Consider the following 19,247-nt stretch of genomic DNA (forward strand, 5'->3'; position numbering starts at 1 on the left):
TTTAATATATTTAATTAAATTAACATTTAACGACATAAATATAATCAAAATAAATAATTAAACAGTAGAAATTAATTTCATATTAATCCAAAATTATTTGATTCATCAACTAATTTAAAATATTTAGTAACTAATTTAATCAAACTTTCAACTTTTCGAAATAGAACAAAATTAATTCCACTAATAAAAAAAATCAATCAATTATAAAGATAAACAAAAAATAATACGTATTATGATTTAGTAATTTCAAAAAACTTGCTGATTTGGTAAAAAGCCGAATTAACAAACATGCGAATTGCATCGTTAGATCAAACTGTGGGCACAGCCAAACTCCACTTGTATCTTAACCATCATCAATGTGCTGCAAAAAGTTCTCTAATAACAAGATTGTTTAACAATCACATTTCATGCCAAATCTAAACAAACTACCCTTTTCGATCACAAAATGAAAAAACACAATTGTTTTTCTCTCTGGATTCACCTGCCCTCTTTAATCAGTAACATTCAATATTTTGATATCAGACCATTGATCGATGCAGCGAGAACAAGATATAGTATCGCCATTGCAACACAGACTCATCCAAATCCTAAGCAGTCCATAGCAGAATCTGGGTTCCTCGATCGAACACTCAGTACCTTCCATGACGCCTGTAACAAGTCGAAGATAGACATTTCAAATGGAGTATTTAGCTCGAGCAGAGGTTACAAGAGGATCTTTGCCACAAACAAGGGGAATGGGAAATTGGAAGCCAAAAGATATTGAAAGCGAGGCAAAAACATCCAAATATCGTCAAACTTATGGTAGCTGCTGTAAAGATCCTATCAGTGGCTATGAAAATTACCTATGCCGATCATAATCTCTAGTGCGATCCTTTGAGCGAGAACGTGATCGCCTACTCCTTGAATTGTAGCTACGAGACTGGTCTGATTCTCTATCTCGATCCCTACGATCTCTATCGTGCCGATCCTGGTCCCTGCTTCGACGATCATATTCTCTTCCTCTATCTCGATTATCAACTCGAGTGTCTCTCTCAACATCTCGATCCTTGCTTCCAGACCTCTTATGATCCCTACTTCGTTCTTTCGATCTAAAGCATGAATTGGGACACATTATGAAAAAACAGTTGAAATATCTATTTTACCCAAGGAAATAAAGGCAAAGAAAAAGAATACCTTCTATCATCTTCAGTCCGATCGACCTTCCGCTTCTTGTTTCTCTCTTCCTGGCAAAATAAATTGTGAAGAAGCATTGGTTTAAAAAATGAACGAACTGCCTGATTCGATTTATTGCCAGCCAGGATAAACGAGCAAAAATTTAATAAGTCAAAAATCAATTCAGAGAAAAGAATTAGATAGAATGCCCAAGGCACTGCTTCACATAAGTTAAAATCAAGATTTTGAAAAAAAAAACACAAGGCGAAATAATTTAATACTCGTTTTCTGCATAAAATGTATAATCAATAAACAATGTATAGCTATAATGATAACAAATAATAATAAAAATATCAGATAATAACACTTATCGATAACTAAATGCTTCATTGTTGCCATATTCTGATTCAATATCTGAGTACTCGAACACTTTGCAACTAAATTCCCAAAAAGTATGATGATCCAAGTGTGACCTTTTTAAGCATACTTCATGAATAATCTATTCCAAAGATATTAAACCGGACACAACTAATACACTACTAATATAAAAATAATTTGCGACCACATAACCACTTGTTCGACTGATGACTTAAGCTCATGTCCGACGTAAATAAAATTGTTTATGGTGAATAGAAACACCATTATTTCTTTCAGTTGCTCAAGAAATAAAGACAAGTTGAATGGGAGCCTTGACGCAACGCGGGTTCGAGTCTTGGGAACAATCTCTTGCAAAGAAGGGTGCACATTGCTGTCAACACCCACACTGAATTCTCCGAGACCCTGCATTGCCAGGAGCTTCGTGCACCTAATGCCCTTTTTACTCAAGAAATAAAGACAACTGGTTCCTCGAGAAACAAACTTGTTGATCTTGAGAACACTATCTGATTGCCATTTTACCATTTATTACATTGTGTTCCATCATGTAGAGGGATTTGTATTAGTTGTTCCAGGAAATATTTATTATTCAACATCAAGTATAATTTCTTATTTTTCCTATGGAACTTTCTTGAAAATGATATTCCAGAAAACATGAATATCATCCAACAAAGAGTGAAGTATAAACACTCTTTTCTATCAGATGATGACACTATTATTCATATAATAATGTAAATGCTAAAAGTCAAAGTGTCATTCAAAAGTGTAAACTCCAACAAGATTGCCAAATGTAAAAAAATAGATGCTACAAAGAAATACATTAATTGATGCATTATTAGAATGACCATAATTAACCAAACAAAAGCTGTTAAATTAATTAGTTTCCAGCATCGAATCTAAAGTTACCAATCCACATTGAAGAACAAATAGATAGAAATAAAATGAAAAGAACACGATTGTTTGCTACCAATTTTAATATGCTTTACTATTCATCAGCTTACAGCTTTTGACTTAGGGATTGCAGTTTGTTCATGAGGGATACCACCATAAGTAATCTTGATTCCCATATATGACCATCCTTCGCTATTTCGATGGTCCCCTCCCAAATCCAGTCTACTAGCCAATTAAACAAGTGAAGTAGAAACTCAACAAAACCACATGGTGATCTTTCAACTGAGATAAGGAAACTCACTGATGCCAAAAATAAGAGAAACTCTTTATTGCAGAATGTCAAACATTATATCATCACCTGATCAAAATTTTCAAAGTTTGAACTTCAAAGATAATTAGTAAAAGGACAAACTGAAAAGGCAATAGAGCTAGGATTGTTAAATAAGACCCAAATTTTAAGTGTACATAGTGCATTATTTACCAAAACAAGGTAGAAAGTTCCACGTATGAACAGAAGAATAGTTCAGAAAACAAGTGTAAAGAGAGGAGTTCCTATGATTACCTGGAGTTCCGCTAGTTTTTCACGGATTTGAATATATCCAAGGTGAAGTTTCCCCCCAAAATGATCTGCCAATCGACGATCACTGCACAACCAAAAAATGAATATTTAACCGGCTAATTGAGAACCCAAAACTCCTAAATTTTCTTAGGTCTAATAGCATGTTATCACCTCATAACTTAAAGAATGCCATGATAAAACTATGCCAAATGGCAGAACTTGCAATGACTAACATGCATATTCACAAGGAAATTGATAATAATTTCATTTGAGAGAATTACTTGTCATAGACACTCAAGAATGCTCCACAAATGTCACAAACACGCAATTTCTGATCAGTCTGCAAAATAACCCCAGAAAGCATTAGGGTATGTCGCTTGTAGAGTTGATAAATTGAAAAAAAATAGAATTATCTCTTAAAAGATCATTTGCAACTAAATCTTCAAACAATAGCAAAATAGAAAATAGACATCTGAACAGAAACCAAGTTTACTTTACCAAGACTGTGAAAGCAACAACTACTCTGTAGGGTTAAACAGTCAAGTGAAACTCAAAACTTCCTATAAATAACCTTACTGTTACAGGCACAAACAAATATAAACTGTCAGTGTAAATTATTCCAAAGGCAATATTTAAACTCAAACACTATCACTGAATTTTGTTTTGTCTTCCTAGGTTTTCATCAACCAATGGACTTATAGATAACAAAACATTTTTATTCCACTTCAATGTCTAAAGATATAAAGCCCGCACCATAAAATCAATGACTTTCTCATTGGTTTCTTGCTTTGATATAACTGAAATGACAATTTCTTTAAAGAAAACTTGATCTAGAGGTCTTGAAATAGTATGAATTTTCAGCTGATTAATTCTAAATCAATAAGTGAAAGAAAAGCCTTTTTCATTTTCTCGTGCAGAAAGTTCAAAAATAGCAATCAACATTCCTCAGATAAAGAACAACAGTGTCGATGGCACCAATACCAATCAAGCGTGGGAGAAAGAATTAAAGCAAAGAAGTGAAACAGATGGCAGCATAAAAACTGAAAAAAAAAATAAAAAACATGAGAATAACAAGACACAAACAAGGGCTATAATCAGCTCAGACATGTGGCAATGGTCACTTGCCAATGCAGATGTTGCATTGGATGACCCGGCAATGTGGGGACAAATGTCTCCCAATCTCTCCCTCTACAATTCTATTCAAACTGATCTAGAATCTTTTCCATCATTTAAGGATATATTAAAGAACATTTAAATTAGCCTAAAGAGAACTCTAGAAAAATCAAGAGATAGAGAGTTGATGACTTGTCTTAACTAGCGAAGGACATCAGAGATCTAGTGATGCAGCCAACCTCAACACCCCAAGATATTACCTCAGTTGGTGACCCTACTCTTGAGATTAAAGAATCAAGCCTCAATATTAAGCCCAAAAGAGCTGCCTAATAACTTACCTCCTTAAAGAAGCATTCAATATTGCCACAAATCATATAACAACTAAATTCTCAACCTCGTTTAGAGATCAACCTTTTGAGGATATAGTCTCTTTAAGCAGAGCCCCAGAAGACTAATTAATAACTGAAATTAGGAACACGTTTCATGTTCCTCATTCATTGCAATGGATGGACAAAAAATGATGATGAGGCTAATGGACAATACTCTGAGGGCCAAAAGAAAATGACAATGCAATTTTTCCTTGTATGTTTGAAGGGGCGACCAAACAAGGATGACAACAAATCGTCCACAGTCTAGTTGTTCTTGATGGAGGACAAGGATGCAAATAAAATTAATAATATAGTTGTAGATCTTTCTTAAAACAAAAAATATATATATTGTTTTTATTTTATTGCCTAGCAACAATATAGTGAACTATAACCATGTCTTACGAACCTTTATTTAAAAATTCTTTTTCTCTTGCATGAAAATGCCAACTGAGGGGCACAATCAGGAGAAATTGCCAGCAAAAGATTGGTGATATGTTCCTAATGTTCTATGTCAAAGCAGCTTCTTAATAGGAGTTCATTTACAACTTCTGTCCTATTCTTGTTTGACATTGCCAAAACATCAAACTAAGCATGGTTACTTGTAATTTATTTAACTAATCAACAGATTTGTTCTTTTTCAAACTGGCATGACTCAGGATAGGTTCATAATATATCATGGCAGTGCAAGGTTCCAACTCAACACCTAGTACAGCCCTTATCCCTTAGCTGATTACAATAATTAGTGAAAGCTAACAAAGCTTTCATATGTATTTCATGAATTCAAGTACCAATATGTTACACAAGGCTACGTTGTCAATGAAAATCAATTTGATGCCATGTCATCTCAACGGGTGTGGGAGTGTTAAACAATCACAAATAATTGCATAAACCATATTTCCTGCCTTTATTAATGTTGTTAATAAAACTCTTAAGTAACTGACACCATAATCAACTCCAGATGAAAGAAAATGGAGAATTATTAGACAATACTGCATAACTACAATTGTAAAAGTAGATTGACATCAAATTGATCTTTGGATCAATGGGCCAATGTCATTTTGGACGAAATAACACAAGAAATCCTGAAGAAATAATGATATACCTAGACAAACTGCATATCTACGAATTCCATAGTTTGGCATCAAATGAAACCAATTTTGACAGATTGGAATATGGTATGACCCTGCATATTCTAATTTCCAACAAAGGTTAAAAAAAAATATAATCCATGTCTATCTTATACTAAAGCAATAATAATAAGAGAAAAAAACTCGGCCAACTCATATTTATTAAAAGACCTGCGAGTTGTTACCACTATACACACTAGAATGGATTTTTGAACAAGTTCTGCTGTAAACAGGAGTTTAAGGATAGTGCGTATGCTGGTATTCGCATAAAATTATCTCCATATGAAAAATTATATTTACATTGCTACAGAAATGCACAAAGTGAACTAGAACCTAGAAACACAATAAAAGCACCATAGTTAGGCATGATAGGATTTTGTAGAGTTCAAATTATCAATTATATCAAATGAAAAACTCTTGCTACAAACTAAATTTTTCAGTGAATTAAACTTACAATTCTAACATCAGCAGCACTATACTTTGATGGTTCTTGGACTGGCTCCTGTCGCACGCCAAGCTGAATAAAGGAATAAAATAAAATTTGTGGTGAGATAATAACTGAACAAAACAAGATATACAGTCATCATGGTAGACAATTTGAATAAAAGAAGATCCAGTGGCATGGTGCAAGGAGCACTAGATAATCTAACTTACCCTCTAGGGTTTTGATATTTAACAATATACCAAGGTCCGGTCAATTTTGGCCAAGGGTTGATCCAAACAGAACTTGATGTTTGAAAGAGAGTAATCAAGTCGGAGTTGACCAAATGATTAGTAAGGTGAGAAGTTTAGCTAGTGACTAATCCTAACTGGAAGTTAGACACGTGAGAAATCTACCGAGTGACTAGTCTTAACTAGAAGTTAGACAATGGTAAGTCCTAACTAGAAGTTAGGCAGATGAGAAGTCTACCGAGTGACTAGTCCTAACTAGAGGTTAGGCAAGGATAAGTCCAAGCAACTCTGGAGGTCTAGAGGTTTGGCAAAGAAAATCCTAGGAGAGTGAACCATAGGTGGTGAAATCCTAAGGAGTAGCCGTTAGGTGATAAAGTCTTGAAGGAGTTGACTCCAAGCAAAAGGTAAGTCTAGTAGGTCGATTAGACTTACAATATAAGACTTAGGTTACTTGTTGTTGTTGTATGTTTGTCTTGCAGGGACCTAGAAGCAAGACTGGGGAAGGAGACATATGCGAACCAAACACAGCCAACAACCCGGACGGTTTCAGGTGCTCCAGACAGTTTCGGGACACCGGACGCCTGGAACGGGATAAGGTCAACGGCGGATAAGCGTGACTAATTCAGATCGAATGAGGTTGAATTTAGGCGCCTAGAGATGTCTTTATAAGCCGCGACGAGAAGAGCCTTAGAGAATCACTTCTTGCATCTTCTACTCTCTGTCTCTGCGATCAGACGAACGTGTTGCAAAACTTTACTACCAAGGAAGCTACAGGAAGGGTGCACTGCGCTCAGGACTTTCGGATCGACCGTGACATTTTTATTTGTATTTATTTTACAAGTCTGTAACTCATTTAATATCTTTTGTGCTTATACTTAAACTGTAAGACCACCTCCAAAAAGCTTCCAGAAAGGAGACCAATAGTAGACTCATGCTTGAGAGCGTAGACCTTGGACGTACTAACCAGGGGGATTGGGAACCAAGTATAAGTCCTCATGTTTTCTTTCTTGTCTTTTATTATTATATATTCTGTTGCATACTAACTCTGATAGAAAGACGAACAACGACCAAACGCACGAAAATGAACGGATCGAGATTCACCCCCTCCCCCCTTGACCGCACCGATCTTACAATTGGTATCAAAGCATGAGGATGTGATTGGACTAACTGCCTAAGGAGCAAGGAGACTACGAATACGAATTGAAGGGGAGCAAGGTCTAAATTTTAATAATGTTATTTAAGTTCCATATTACATATTATATGTTTCACATGCTGAGAGATGACACTATAAAAACAAGTGCTCTACTTGTAAGATTCGAACGACACCACGAGCGACAAAGGAGGAAATGATGCCAAGAGGCCGAAGGAACAAAAAGTACATCATGTGCTTCAAGTGTCAGAAATTCGAACACTATAGAAATCAATGCTCGAAGAAGAAGAGAAAGAAGGAATCCACAAAATTAGAGGTTGTGATTCAGGTCAATAATATTATTTAAGAAAATGCCTTTGTGAATTCGCATGATAAATTAATTCGCTTAAATTCTTGTATTAAAGTAGATAATTTGCATGATAGATTAGATTTTAAACTTTCAAATTCTAAAAATGTGAATATGAATAAAAATTCAAATTTAATTAATTTAGAAAATCTGAATATTAATAAAAATTTAAAACCGAATTTAAATAATAATTTAATTAATAAAAATTCAAATAAGTTAATTAATAAAATTTCAAATCCGAACCTAATTAATAAGTCATTTGATAAATCTAATTTAATCATTAATAATTCTGAAAAATTCAAATATAAGTCTTAAAAATTCAGAAATGAATAATAAGTTAATTAATTCAAATGTTAAGATAAACTCAAGTTTAAATCTTAAAAATTCAGACATAATTAATCAAGAAAATTATCAAGTTAATATAGATCTAGATAAAAAATAAATTATAATTTGGCTAAAATCTTTTCTCTAATCAACAAAGATAAACCTAATTTGGATAAATCAAATCTAATACATTCAAATTTAATTAATAATTCAAATAATGAAGATAAATCTCAAAATAATACAAATTAAATAATTAAAATTTAGATAATTAAATTCATTCAAAATTAATTATTAATCAAGATAATTCTAAGGAAAATTTTAAATCTTAAAAACTCAAAAAATAAAATTTTAAATTTTAATAAAAGAAATTCTCATCTTAATAATGACTTTAAGAATTCAAACACTAAATATCCAAATAAAAGAAATTCAAAAGAAAATATTTATACTTAATAAGATAAAATCTATTCTTAATAATACAAATATTATAAATTTAAATTCAAATACTAAAAATTTGACAATAAATCTTAAAAATCCAGAAAATAAAAGTTTAAATATTAAAAATACTAACTCAAATTTAAATAAACAATCCGAATTTAAACTTTAGAAATCATTATAATAAAGTAAACAATAATTTCAAAATTGAATCCAAAAAATACGAAATTAAATTCAAAAGATTCAAAGTTAATTATCATAATTAAATTTAAACAATTAATAAAATATCCAAATCCAAATTTAAATTATCCAAAATTAAATTATATAACTAATTATCATCATGCACCTTATAATTATGGAACTAATTAATAAAATTCTACCAAATAAAACAATAAAATTAATAAAAATCAAATGTGTCAAAGTGGGTTGAATTCACACATTTTCCCGGATTCACGTTAAATGTATCAAATCGAGAATTTGATACATTATTATAAACCAATTGGCAATTGTTTGACTTCACAAAAGCATAATTGTCATGCTTATATATTTTAATTGAATATTTTGTTTATGTCATGCCATGTCATCATACTAACCTTATTTTATTGCTTAATCTAGAATGGCTAGATAAGAAAAAGATAGTTTGATTTTTGTCCAACATAGTACCAGGATGGGATGAGATGATATTATGTTAGAGAAACCTAGTCTAGGCAGTCAAGTGGGGTAAGCAATACCCTGCTTGGTTTAGTTAGCTAAATGGAAAGTTATCTCATTACATCCTAGACTAGTTAAACCAAAATTTTTCAATAAGTATGTTAAATATCTAAGAAAATGGTTGTTACTCCGATACCCAAAAAGGTTTTTGTGCCTCACCATGGTTTAGAAGCTAATTTTTTAAATATATATTTAAACGGTTAAACTTAAATCTAACACAAGGTCAAACAATCTCCCAATTCAAACCTAAATTTTAAATAAGTAAAATTGACAAATCATCTCATAGAAACTTAAGGTTATCATGTTTGATTGTACTTAGACATTTAGAATGAGTGAGATGACAAAGGCCATTAAATTGAAAATATTTAAAAAGAATCAAAATCCCTAGGATTTATTTTCTAATAATTATTTTCAAAATAGTCATTCAACGTAATAATGTTTTAATGAAATTCATGCTTAATTAAGTATAGTAGAAATATATAATTTTTAAAAATCTATGTATTTTGAAAAATCTTGATTGTTGACCAACACATATAAGTTTACATCACTAAGTCAACACTAGAACCTAGTCCTCTAGACATAGATTTCCTTGTGATTAACAAGGATAACTAGGATATATAAGGTTTAGGGGGAGATAACTTTGAAAAATTCTTAAAAATGTTTTGAAAGGCTTTGAAAATTCTTTGCAAAATCTTTTGAAACTTTTTGAAAATTCTTTAAAAATTACTTGAAATTAAAGAAGAAAAAATCTTGAAAATATTTTGAAAATTCATGAAAATGCTTTGCAAAACTTTTTGAAAAATAGTTTAAATTTTTTTTTATTGAAAAATGTCTTCAAAATTCATGCAAATGTTTTGAAAATTCTTGAAAAACTTTTGAAAATTCTTTGAAAAATTTATGAAAACTCTTTACAATATAGCAAAAAATTTTGGAAATCCTTAAAGGACTTAAAATATTTTTGAAAATAATTCTTTATATCAACTATTCTAAGTGTTTTAAAAAATTAATATGTCTTTAAGTATGTCTTTCATAAAAATTTCCATAAACTTTACCTAAAATCTTTTGGAAATATTTTTTTGAAAACTTTTCAAAAGTTATTGTTGGTGTAAAACCTAAAGAATACTTAGGTAAATCTTTTTGATGTGTGTCAAAGGGGTTTGAATCTTAAGTTAAAAACATTTAGAATCTGCCAATTTTGGTAAGACCTAAATCTAACTTAAGCATATTGTCAAACATAAAAAAAAAAGGGGAGATTGTCGGTGTAGAGAGCACCAAAAAATCTAACTTACCCTCTGGGGTTTTGATGATTAACAATATACCAAGGTCTGGTCAAGTTTAACCCAGGGTTAATCCAAACAGAACTTGATGTTTGGAAGAAAGAAGTCTAGTACCAAATGACTAGTAAGGTGAGAATCTATCAAATGACTAGTCATAACTGAAGGTTAGGTAGATGAGAAGTCCTAAATAAAGGTTAGGAAGGTGGACTGGAGGCTTGGTGAAGGGAAATCCTGGAGTGAACCCTAGGTGGTGAAATCCTAAGGAGTAGACCTTAGCTGGTGAAGTCTCGGAGGAGTTGACATCAAGCAAAAGGTAAGCCTAATATATCAACTAGACTTACGATATAAGATTTAGGTTGCTTGTTTGTTGTTGTATGCTTGTCTTACATGAACTTGGAGCTAGAAGCAAGATTAAGGAAGCAGACAGAAGTGAACCCGACGCAGCCAACAACCCAGACAAGTCCGGGCATCAGTTCCAAGGGCCCGGAATGCTCCAAGCATCCTGGACAGTTCCGAGCGCCCCGGAGGTCCGGGCACCCGAAACAACTATGGGCGACAGCGGATAAGCATGGCTAATTCGGATCGGATGAGGCTGAATACAGGCACTCGGAAGGCCTTCTAGGCGCCCGAAGATGTCTTTATAAGCAGCGACGAACTGAGCCTTCAAGAATCACTTCTTTCATCTTCTACTACTTGTCTCTGCGATCAAACGAACTTGCTATGGAGCTCTACGACCAGGGAAGCTCCAGGAAGGGCATGTTGCGCTCAAGACTTCCGAATCAACTGCGACAATTTTGTTTGTATTTCTTTTACAAGTCTACAATTCATTTAATATCTTTTGTGCTTGTCCTCAAACTATAAGATGGGTTTCTCTGCCTCCAAAAGGGAGACCACTATTGGACTCACGTTTGAGTGCATAGGCCTTGGACGTACTGACCCTAGGGGCTGAAAACTAAGTAAAAGTCCTCGTGTTTTCTGTCTTGTCTTTTGTTATTATATATTCCGCTGCGTACTAACTCTAATAAAAAGACAAACAACGACGAAACGTATGAAAATGAACAGATCGAGATTCAACGCACTCTCTCTTCCCCCCCCCCACCCCCCCCCCGCACCGATCCTACAGAAAGTATATGAAGGCACGTTTAGTTTAGTCTGAACCATAATTGACAAAAAAAAAAAAATAACCTTTTTCATAGCCTCTGCTTCTTCTAGAGCTTTTTGAGCCTCGTCTATCATTCCCCTCTCACCTGTCAATTTTGAAAAGGAAAAGAAATGTCAAAAATAAAATAAAAAATAGTAGTTGTGTGTTCAAGAATGCAAAAGCTAATATATTTAATATCTGGACCAACCACAGATTGGCATAATTTTCCAATTATTTTTTTTTGTCAGCAGTTCTAACAGTTACTAACTACTCTGCCACTTTTTGCCCTCCATTGTATTTTCAGAATCTCAATGTGAAGAAAACAATCAGCAAATATTTTTTAAGCTATACCTGTTATATCTAATTCCTTTTACAACGTCAGTAAATTTTTAGAATTAGAATTTATTCAAAAATAAGCAAGAATTGACTATCTAAAACTAAAATTATGAAGTTCAGTTCAAACCAAAAAGAAAAAACAAGCTAAACTTTGATAGGGTTTTCTTTGTCTTTAAAAACTGAAACAAAGTCATTTGGACCTAGTATGAAAAATTCTAGCCATGTTGTAAAAGATATTTGTCTTTAAGGAGAGAATTGCTTGTCATTTTGTCTAAATTTGACATAGTAATCAGTTAATGATGTTTCGTTGAATGGCAATGATCATTCAGTTTCTTGTATCTTGGAAGTCAAAAGGCATCTGTTGCAAAAGAATGAGGAAATCTGGATATTTTCTTGAAATTAGATAACTCGTATTCCTGATGTATTTCCTTGTCATTTAAGAAATATGCCACTTGACAACTTGAAGAAACAGAACTTTGAAATGCAATGCAGCTGAAAACCACCTTGAAAGAACAACTGTTTGATGACTTCACTATAATTTTTCAATGTTCTTGTTACATCACGCTATAAATTTAGATACATGGATATTTATGGTTCAATTTGAAGGAGATATTTCACTAGTATATTTTATATTATATTGACAATCACTGACTAATTTAAATCAAGATGGCTGGTAGTTTTCATCCAAAGTGGTCCTTCTTGGATAGCCAGCAAAAAATTTGGAGCTATGAAGCCAATAAAAACATGATGCCAACCAAAGAATGAGACATGCAGATACTTTCTGTATTTTACAAAAAAAATTTTGATGGTTAATAGCCTTAAATATAGAATTATGCCAGATGGTTCCCACAAACCAAAAAACAAGGCAATACTAAAGCTTCAAGACCCATATTATGTTACCATGCTTGTTCCATCTGTGAATGCAACAAGCCAGCATACATCATGGTAAATAAAATGAAAGTTTGTAATGATAAAACTGATATAAAGCTTTGCATTTGCTAAAACTTCCTCATGTTCGGAAAAATCCAAACTAAACGTACGAAAAGAGACTCTGGAAACTAGATATTGAACAGAGAATAGAAAAGACAGGTGCATACCAAGATCCTCTGCTTTCTTAAGTTTTTCATTTATCATTTCTTGTGTACGAGGATCTGGAGGATTGACGACAGGCAAGGATGGTAGTTGAGAAGGATTTGGATTGGGAAGTGATAGAGAAGCCCTGTCTACGTTGAAAGCATCAAGAAGAAGAACGGACTGCAGAAAGAATAAAGAACGACATTGGTGCAGGTAAAAAGAATTTTGTATTAAATGCTTGCATTCCATAAATTAAAGATATTTAATCTCAACAAAAGTTTAGGTGAATTAATTAAGCAATAACCATGTAAACTGTTACCTGTTTGTCAGCTCTTTGGGCTTTGAGCTCTTCAACCAATTCCATTACTCGTATTTTACTGTCAGTCTTTCCTTCAAAATCTGCATTTAGACACCAAAAGGTTCGCTAATAGAAAATCATATTTTGATTGTTTTACAATCACAAATGGAAATTGATAACTAACACATAACACCAATAAATCACTTCATATTTTGCATTGCAACTAACAAAAAACGCAAATCACAAAAGAACACACAAGTTCATAACTATGTTATTCAATCAAACAAGATATACATAAAGACAAATTCATAAGTCTGTCTAGGCACATTGCCAGCAAATATATAACAATATAACATAACAATTACTAGGCCTGTTCAACCGGTCGGTTAACCGGTTTATCGGTTTCGGTTAATTCCGGTTCATCATGATTTATTTAAAACCGGTTAACCGACCGGTATCTTATCGGTTCTACCGGTTTCGGTTGAACCGGTTCCGGTCGGTTAACCGGTTCCAACCGAGAATCGGTAAAGAAATTGTTACACAGTGACTCTCGTGTACGGCAAGGGCACCATGGAGTCCGCCACGAGCCGAACTCCTTGCATCCATGCAACGTTTTGTCTCTACGCCTCCGGCGACGGACGCCGGGAGACTCCTTGGCGCACTTACGAGCTCGCCCTCGTTCGCCAGATGCGTGCCGCCCCGCAGCAAGGCGGAGCTATGGCGGAGCCTGCGCCAGGCAAGCACGGGTCCGACCTTCAACCATCAGCCCTGCCCCATGCTTCTTCGTTCTTCTTGATGCCTTCCACTTCTCGTGAAAGCTACGGATTCACCAGGTCCCGCCTTGATTTGTCTCCGCCTCGATTTTTTTTTTGTGTGTGTATTTCTTCCTTTTTTTTCTTTCGAGTTTTGCTCGTGTTTATAAATCGAAGTCAACAGAATGGAAATTTCAAGGCCTCATGATTCATGAAAGCCTAAAATCAAATATTGGGGAAAAGCAGAAGAATAAAAAAACTCTTTTTTTTAAAGGCGGTGGAGAAAAGAAAATTGGAGAAGTGAAAAAAAAGAAGAACTTTGCACGTCACAGGAAACAGAACCGGCTTCACTTCGTTTGTAGCCGGATGGCCCAGTTGCTCGCGCCTATGCACTCTGTCTTGGTCCTCGAATTCCTCAAGTTGTCCGTCCCAGTTTTACCGGTTTACTGGTTAAACCGGTAAAAAAAATTCAAAACCGGGAACCAACCGGTAAACCGGTAAAAACCGGTTAACCGGAACCGGTTAAAACCGGTTAACCGGTTAACCGGTAAACCGGAACCAGTAAACTATCGGTTCCGGTTCGATTTTCGGTTTCCCGGTTTTTTTGAACAGCCCTAACAATTACCCTCATACTACAATAGAAAAATTCAAAAACTTAGTTTAGACTTTACAATTAGTCAATCACAATAGTAGGTATATTCCTCTCTACTAGGAGAAAAACTATTAAATAAAAAGGTCAGCATAAATTCCTCTTCATTACGTTTCTCACTTTATTATTTTTAATACTGCAGTGAAATGGTTAACAACTGAACCATTTTTGTCCAACTATACCTGCCTAGACCACCGAGTCGAACACCTTGGCTGCTTTTGAGAAGACCTGCCTAAAAGGGACCACATACTGAGTAAGCAAAGTGATCCCTGTGTCTAAACTAAGTAGGAACTGCCTAGGTGATCTAGACAACTAGGCATGCGGTTTCGATTTAGAACGATGAATCATCCCAAATCCACAAAAAGCATGATACAAAAAGACATAAAAGTGAAACAACAAGCAACATTATAGGCAAAAAAGAAGTCTTCAATCTAACTAATATTAATAATCCTGATCATATGCCAATAAGATCCATTTCTAAAAGTTCCAATCAGTAGCAAATGGTTTCAAACTCATCTGCAGATTCTCAAACATTACAGCAAAATCTGAATAATCACAACTAATTTAAAACTATTTTATAGATACCCCTCTAATCCACAAAAATATATTTGACAGATCCAGCGAATTAGGATTCTTCAACTACATTTACAAAGATATCAAGCATTATTATATATCTGGCATGGTAATGATGCTACATCAAAATGACAGCCTTTAATAACTTGAGGGTCATTATAGGCTATGTCTCTCCAAAGAACTGTTGCTTATGGAAAATGTAAGTCAGACACTAGAATGGCATGTTGTGAATTGTACAATGCCCAGTTAAATTGACCCCCATGGTAGTTGTCATGGGCTAAAAATTGAATATCACCATGCACTGTTACCTCCAAATAATCATTTATCTGTTTCTTTGTGATCTTGGTGTAGATAATCAGCTACAGCAAAAATACCCCTTTGCTTGGAAGAGCAAGGGAACAAACCTATCTTCCTATATCCTGTGTACGTTATGGGGGTTACATCAAACTCTCTATATCTTCAGCACTTCCAGATTACAAATCGACTTGGTATATCACCTTAGTTTTCTATAACGACAAATTCTAACCATTGTGAAATTGTGTTCATTCGCATGCCAACATTTTGTTGTACTTGCCTTAATTTTTATGTTCTTATGACAGTATATCCTTGCCAGCAAGCATAATCATAAATATCAGTTCATTTCTGAGCACAACAATCAGCTTAATAATACAAATTCATGAGAATGAAAGGAAGCAGTTACCAAATGCATCAGCTTCCTTGAGTTTCTCTTTTATTTGCTTTGAAAGTTCCATGACTTCAGGTGTCTACATAAGAAAACATTATATAAGTTCATTCCAGATATTAGATTAATGATTATTACATAACATGATACAAATCTAGAATGAATCAATTACCTGTGTGACCTTAGATACAGATATTGCCACAGCAGCCGTAGCATCCTCATCCTCAAGACGCTTGAGGGCTCTTTGAATTTTTCGTTCACACTCAACAATAAGTCGTTCTATCATATCTTCGAGTTCTCTATCATAATTATGTTCACCTTTTGCTTTTCCTTCTTCATAGCTAAGAGAAGTTGAGGAAGAAAAGGCATCTTGTACTTTGGCAGCAGTAGAAGAGGAATCAAAGAATTGCATTATGTAATAGAAGTGATATGCAAAGTTATCAGAATCCTAAATTAAACAACCATGTAGACCTGGTTGCCATGGGGGTGTTTCCAACCAAGAATAGAAGTGAATGAATGTGCTTAAAATAGGTAGAAATTTTAACCATGACATCACTTTTATATAATTATCTATCCAGTATCAATGTTTTGAAAACCATATTGGAGCCTCCCCAGTTCCGATATCACTGGTTCAAACCCATAAAATGCCATTGTTTTTCCAAGACTTGACTTTTGGCCTTATTCCTATTCAACCAGTTGAAACTATCTGTTTACTCTGTTTTAAAATATTCGATAGCATACAAATGCACTAATCCAACATGTTAAAATACTTCATATTATCAAAATTAAAGAGTTTTATACATTATACTGAAATGCATCAAGATTAAACAGACTTAAATTGAAATTATATGCCATAGTGAAGTTTGAGTTATCCTTGATTTCACTTCAAAAACCGCCAACTAAGCACAAAACCAGCATTGTGTTGCCTAATTGATAAAACAGTCATGAATCGAGTAAAAAATAGGAGAAATATCTGATAATGGCTTATCACATAAAGTATACTAACATAGAAATAAGTAATCTGCAATCAGCCCATAGGACAAAACATTTACATTTGAGTTGCTATTAATCTGAAAATTAAGTAGATAGAAAAGCATCAAAGATGCCGAAGAGGTAGAAATGAATGACACCGTATAAGCATCAAGCTGACACTTAAGTAACAAAACCTACACCATGATTGCATCTGCAGTGACAGTTTTTACAATAATCTACTTATTTAGAACGCTGAATTATTTACCTCTTTGCTAGAATTCCACATCAAAATTTCCAGAATGTGGTGATTAAACCAATGTAAATACATCATTATTCTGCAAACATAAAGGATACTCTTTCCTCAGCTGCAAGGAGTGAATCTTTGGACAAGGACCCATGTCCATTTTCTGTTATGAACCAATGCCATGATATCAATGAATGGAAAGTGGAAAAGAAAATTACCAATGATAAAATTTGAAGGACAAGGGCGGAATGCAAAAGACAAAACAAGTTAACATATTAAAGAAGACACCGTATCTGAACAAAAGGAAGGGATTTCGAAAAGCAGGAAAGTAAACACAAAATTGAAAGTTCAAAAGAATGAGCAAGGTAGACAATTCGAAACTACACAGCCAACACTACACCAAGAGCAAGCATAATAAGCCCCGATAGTTACCTTTCAACACCAGCGCATAAATGGAAGAGTTTTCTTCACTAAGTTAAAATCATAAACATTATTCAAAATGTAGAGGAATATCCCCAAAAACTAACCTCAATATACAAACAAAATAGACTCCCAAGGCAAGGTAGCATGTCATAGTACCAACGATATCAGAAAGCTTGCAGCTTTACCAGAGCCAAGCACCAAAATAACTCAATCAGCACCACATGAATATGCAGAACCCTAACTAAAACGTGTAGATCGGAAAACGAAACGGATAGACTCAAAATCAGCAGGTTTTTCCAGGAGTTCAGCTAAAGCACCGTGAGTTGGAAGAGGTCGTGGGGGCAAAGCCCGCACAAGAATAGGCGGCAGACGTCGCGGTCATGGTACTTGCGGTTCACCTCCGTCACGTCTCCGTTGCGATTGGCCCCCATGAGAACATCGAGCTGCTTCCGGATGGCGTCCATGCTCGCCTCCACTAGGGTCAGTGTCAGGCGAGGGTTTCTCCGTCTCTTCCCCCCAGGCCCCAACAACTTCGCTTTAGGGAAGTTCGAGTTCGACGAACGAAGATCACTTCTCCCTCTCTCCAGCAGTATTGTAATACAAGACCTTTTTCCGTAAAATTCACAAAATATTGGATTTAATGTAAATATAGCTCAAGATCGTAAATATATATTTATTATCAATTTAAATATACGTTAGGGTTCAATATATAATATGTATATATTAATATATATATATATTAATAATAGTTTAGAATATAAATATTTATTTCGTACTGTTTTCGGCTTTTTATTGTATGCTTTCTTTACTCCTGATTGAAGAAAAAAAATGCAAGACGAAAAAAAAAAATCCTATGAAGAAGACAAAGACGAGGAAAAAAAGGGGCAATAATAAAATAATAAAAAGAACATGTTTTTTTTAGAATGATCAAGGGGTACCTTTTGATTTTTTTTTTATCTAAAACATTGCACTACATTCCTTCATGAAAAGGACACAGCTTCCTTAAATAAATACACTGTTTGGCTACTTTTAGATTTCTCGATTATCCGAGATGATAAATGATGATATATTTATCATATGAAATTATAGGATCGAATCATAAAACTATCGGAGAATAAATCTTTAGGTTCTATACAACTCATCTCACCACCACTTACCCTCTTAGCTATCATGATTTACCTCTCTCATGATAACTTAAGATCGAGTGTATTGGAGACAAACGATTTCACCTTTGGCACTGTTTGGCTACTTTTAATTAAAAAAAAAAAGACCAATTTCAGTTTTTGACTGTCAAATTTCAATTTCAAATTTAAATCTTAAATAGTTCAGACAAACTTGTTCTACAACATTATTGCAATATTATATATTATAGCGGCAATAATTTAATAGCTATAAACATACTTAATGTTTAAAAATATTCATATTATAATAATTACTATTTCATAATTACTACAATACCAATTTAATATATTCACCTAACATTCATATTTATTGTAGTAACTATAAAGTTATAACTATTCCAACTTTGACTTATCTGGTTCAATAATATTCATATTATAATAGCAACAAACTATAACTACTATAACTCAAACTTGTCTTATTTAAT

The 19,247-nt window shown here is 33.9% G+C and overlaps 1 protein-coding gene across 4 annotated transcripts; it reads right to left on the reverse strand.

Moving 5' to 3' along the window:
- Positions 1 to 303: 303 nt before the first annotated feature.
- On the reverse strand, positions 304 to 18,277 carry LOC122047549 (putative RNA-binding protein Luc7-like 2). 4 transcript variants are annotated; one of them, XR_006130591.1, is made up of 14 exons: positions 17,959 to 18,277; positions 17,329 to 17,381; positions 16,175 to 16,343; positions 16,021 to 16,084; positions 13,368 to 13,447; positions 13,072 to 13,228; positions 11,683 to 11,744; positions 6,040 to 6,102; positions 3,259 to 3,317; positions 2,981 to 3,062; positions 2,720 to 2,776; positions 2,529 to 2,640; positions 1,174 to 1,223; positions 974 to 1,088 (listed from the first exon to the last, which is right to left on the reverse strand). XR_006130591.1 is itself a non-coding variant. In XM_042608906.1 (13 exons), the coding sequence occupies exons 1-13, from the start codon at positions 17,785 to 17,787 to the stop codon at positions 630 to 632; spliced, it is 1,146 nt and encodes a 381-aa protein (XP_042464840.1). In that variant the 5' UTR covers positions 17,788 to 18,277; the 3' UTR covers positions 304 to 629. The 4 variants fall into 4 exon arrangements, 2 of the variants coding, with proteins under 2 accessions (XP_042464840.1, XP_042464839.1); XM_042608906.1 differs by lacking the exons at positions 2,529 to 2,640; positions 2,720 to 2,776 and adding an exon at positions 304 to 648 and having other exon boundaries at positions 843 to 1,088; positions 17,746 to 18,277; XM_042608905.1 differs by lacking the exons at positions 2,529 to 2,640; positions 2,720 to 2,776 and adding an exon at positions 304 to 648 and having other exon boundaries at positions 843 to 1,088; positions 17,959 to 18,276.
- Positions 18,278 to 19,247: the final 970 nt, after the last annotated feature.

Source organism: Zingiber officinale, chromosome 2B (assembly GCF_018446385.1).
Source record: "Zingiber officinale cultivar Zhangliang chromosome 2B, Zo_v1.1, whole genome shotgun sequence".
Classification (NCBI taxonomy): Eukaryota; Viridiplantae; Streptophyta; class Magnoliopsida; order Zingiberales; family Zingiberaceae; genus Zingiber; species Zingiber officinale.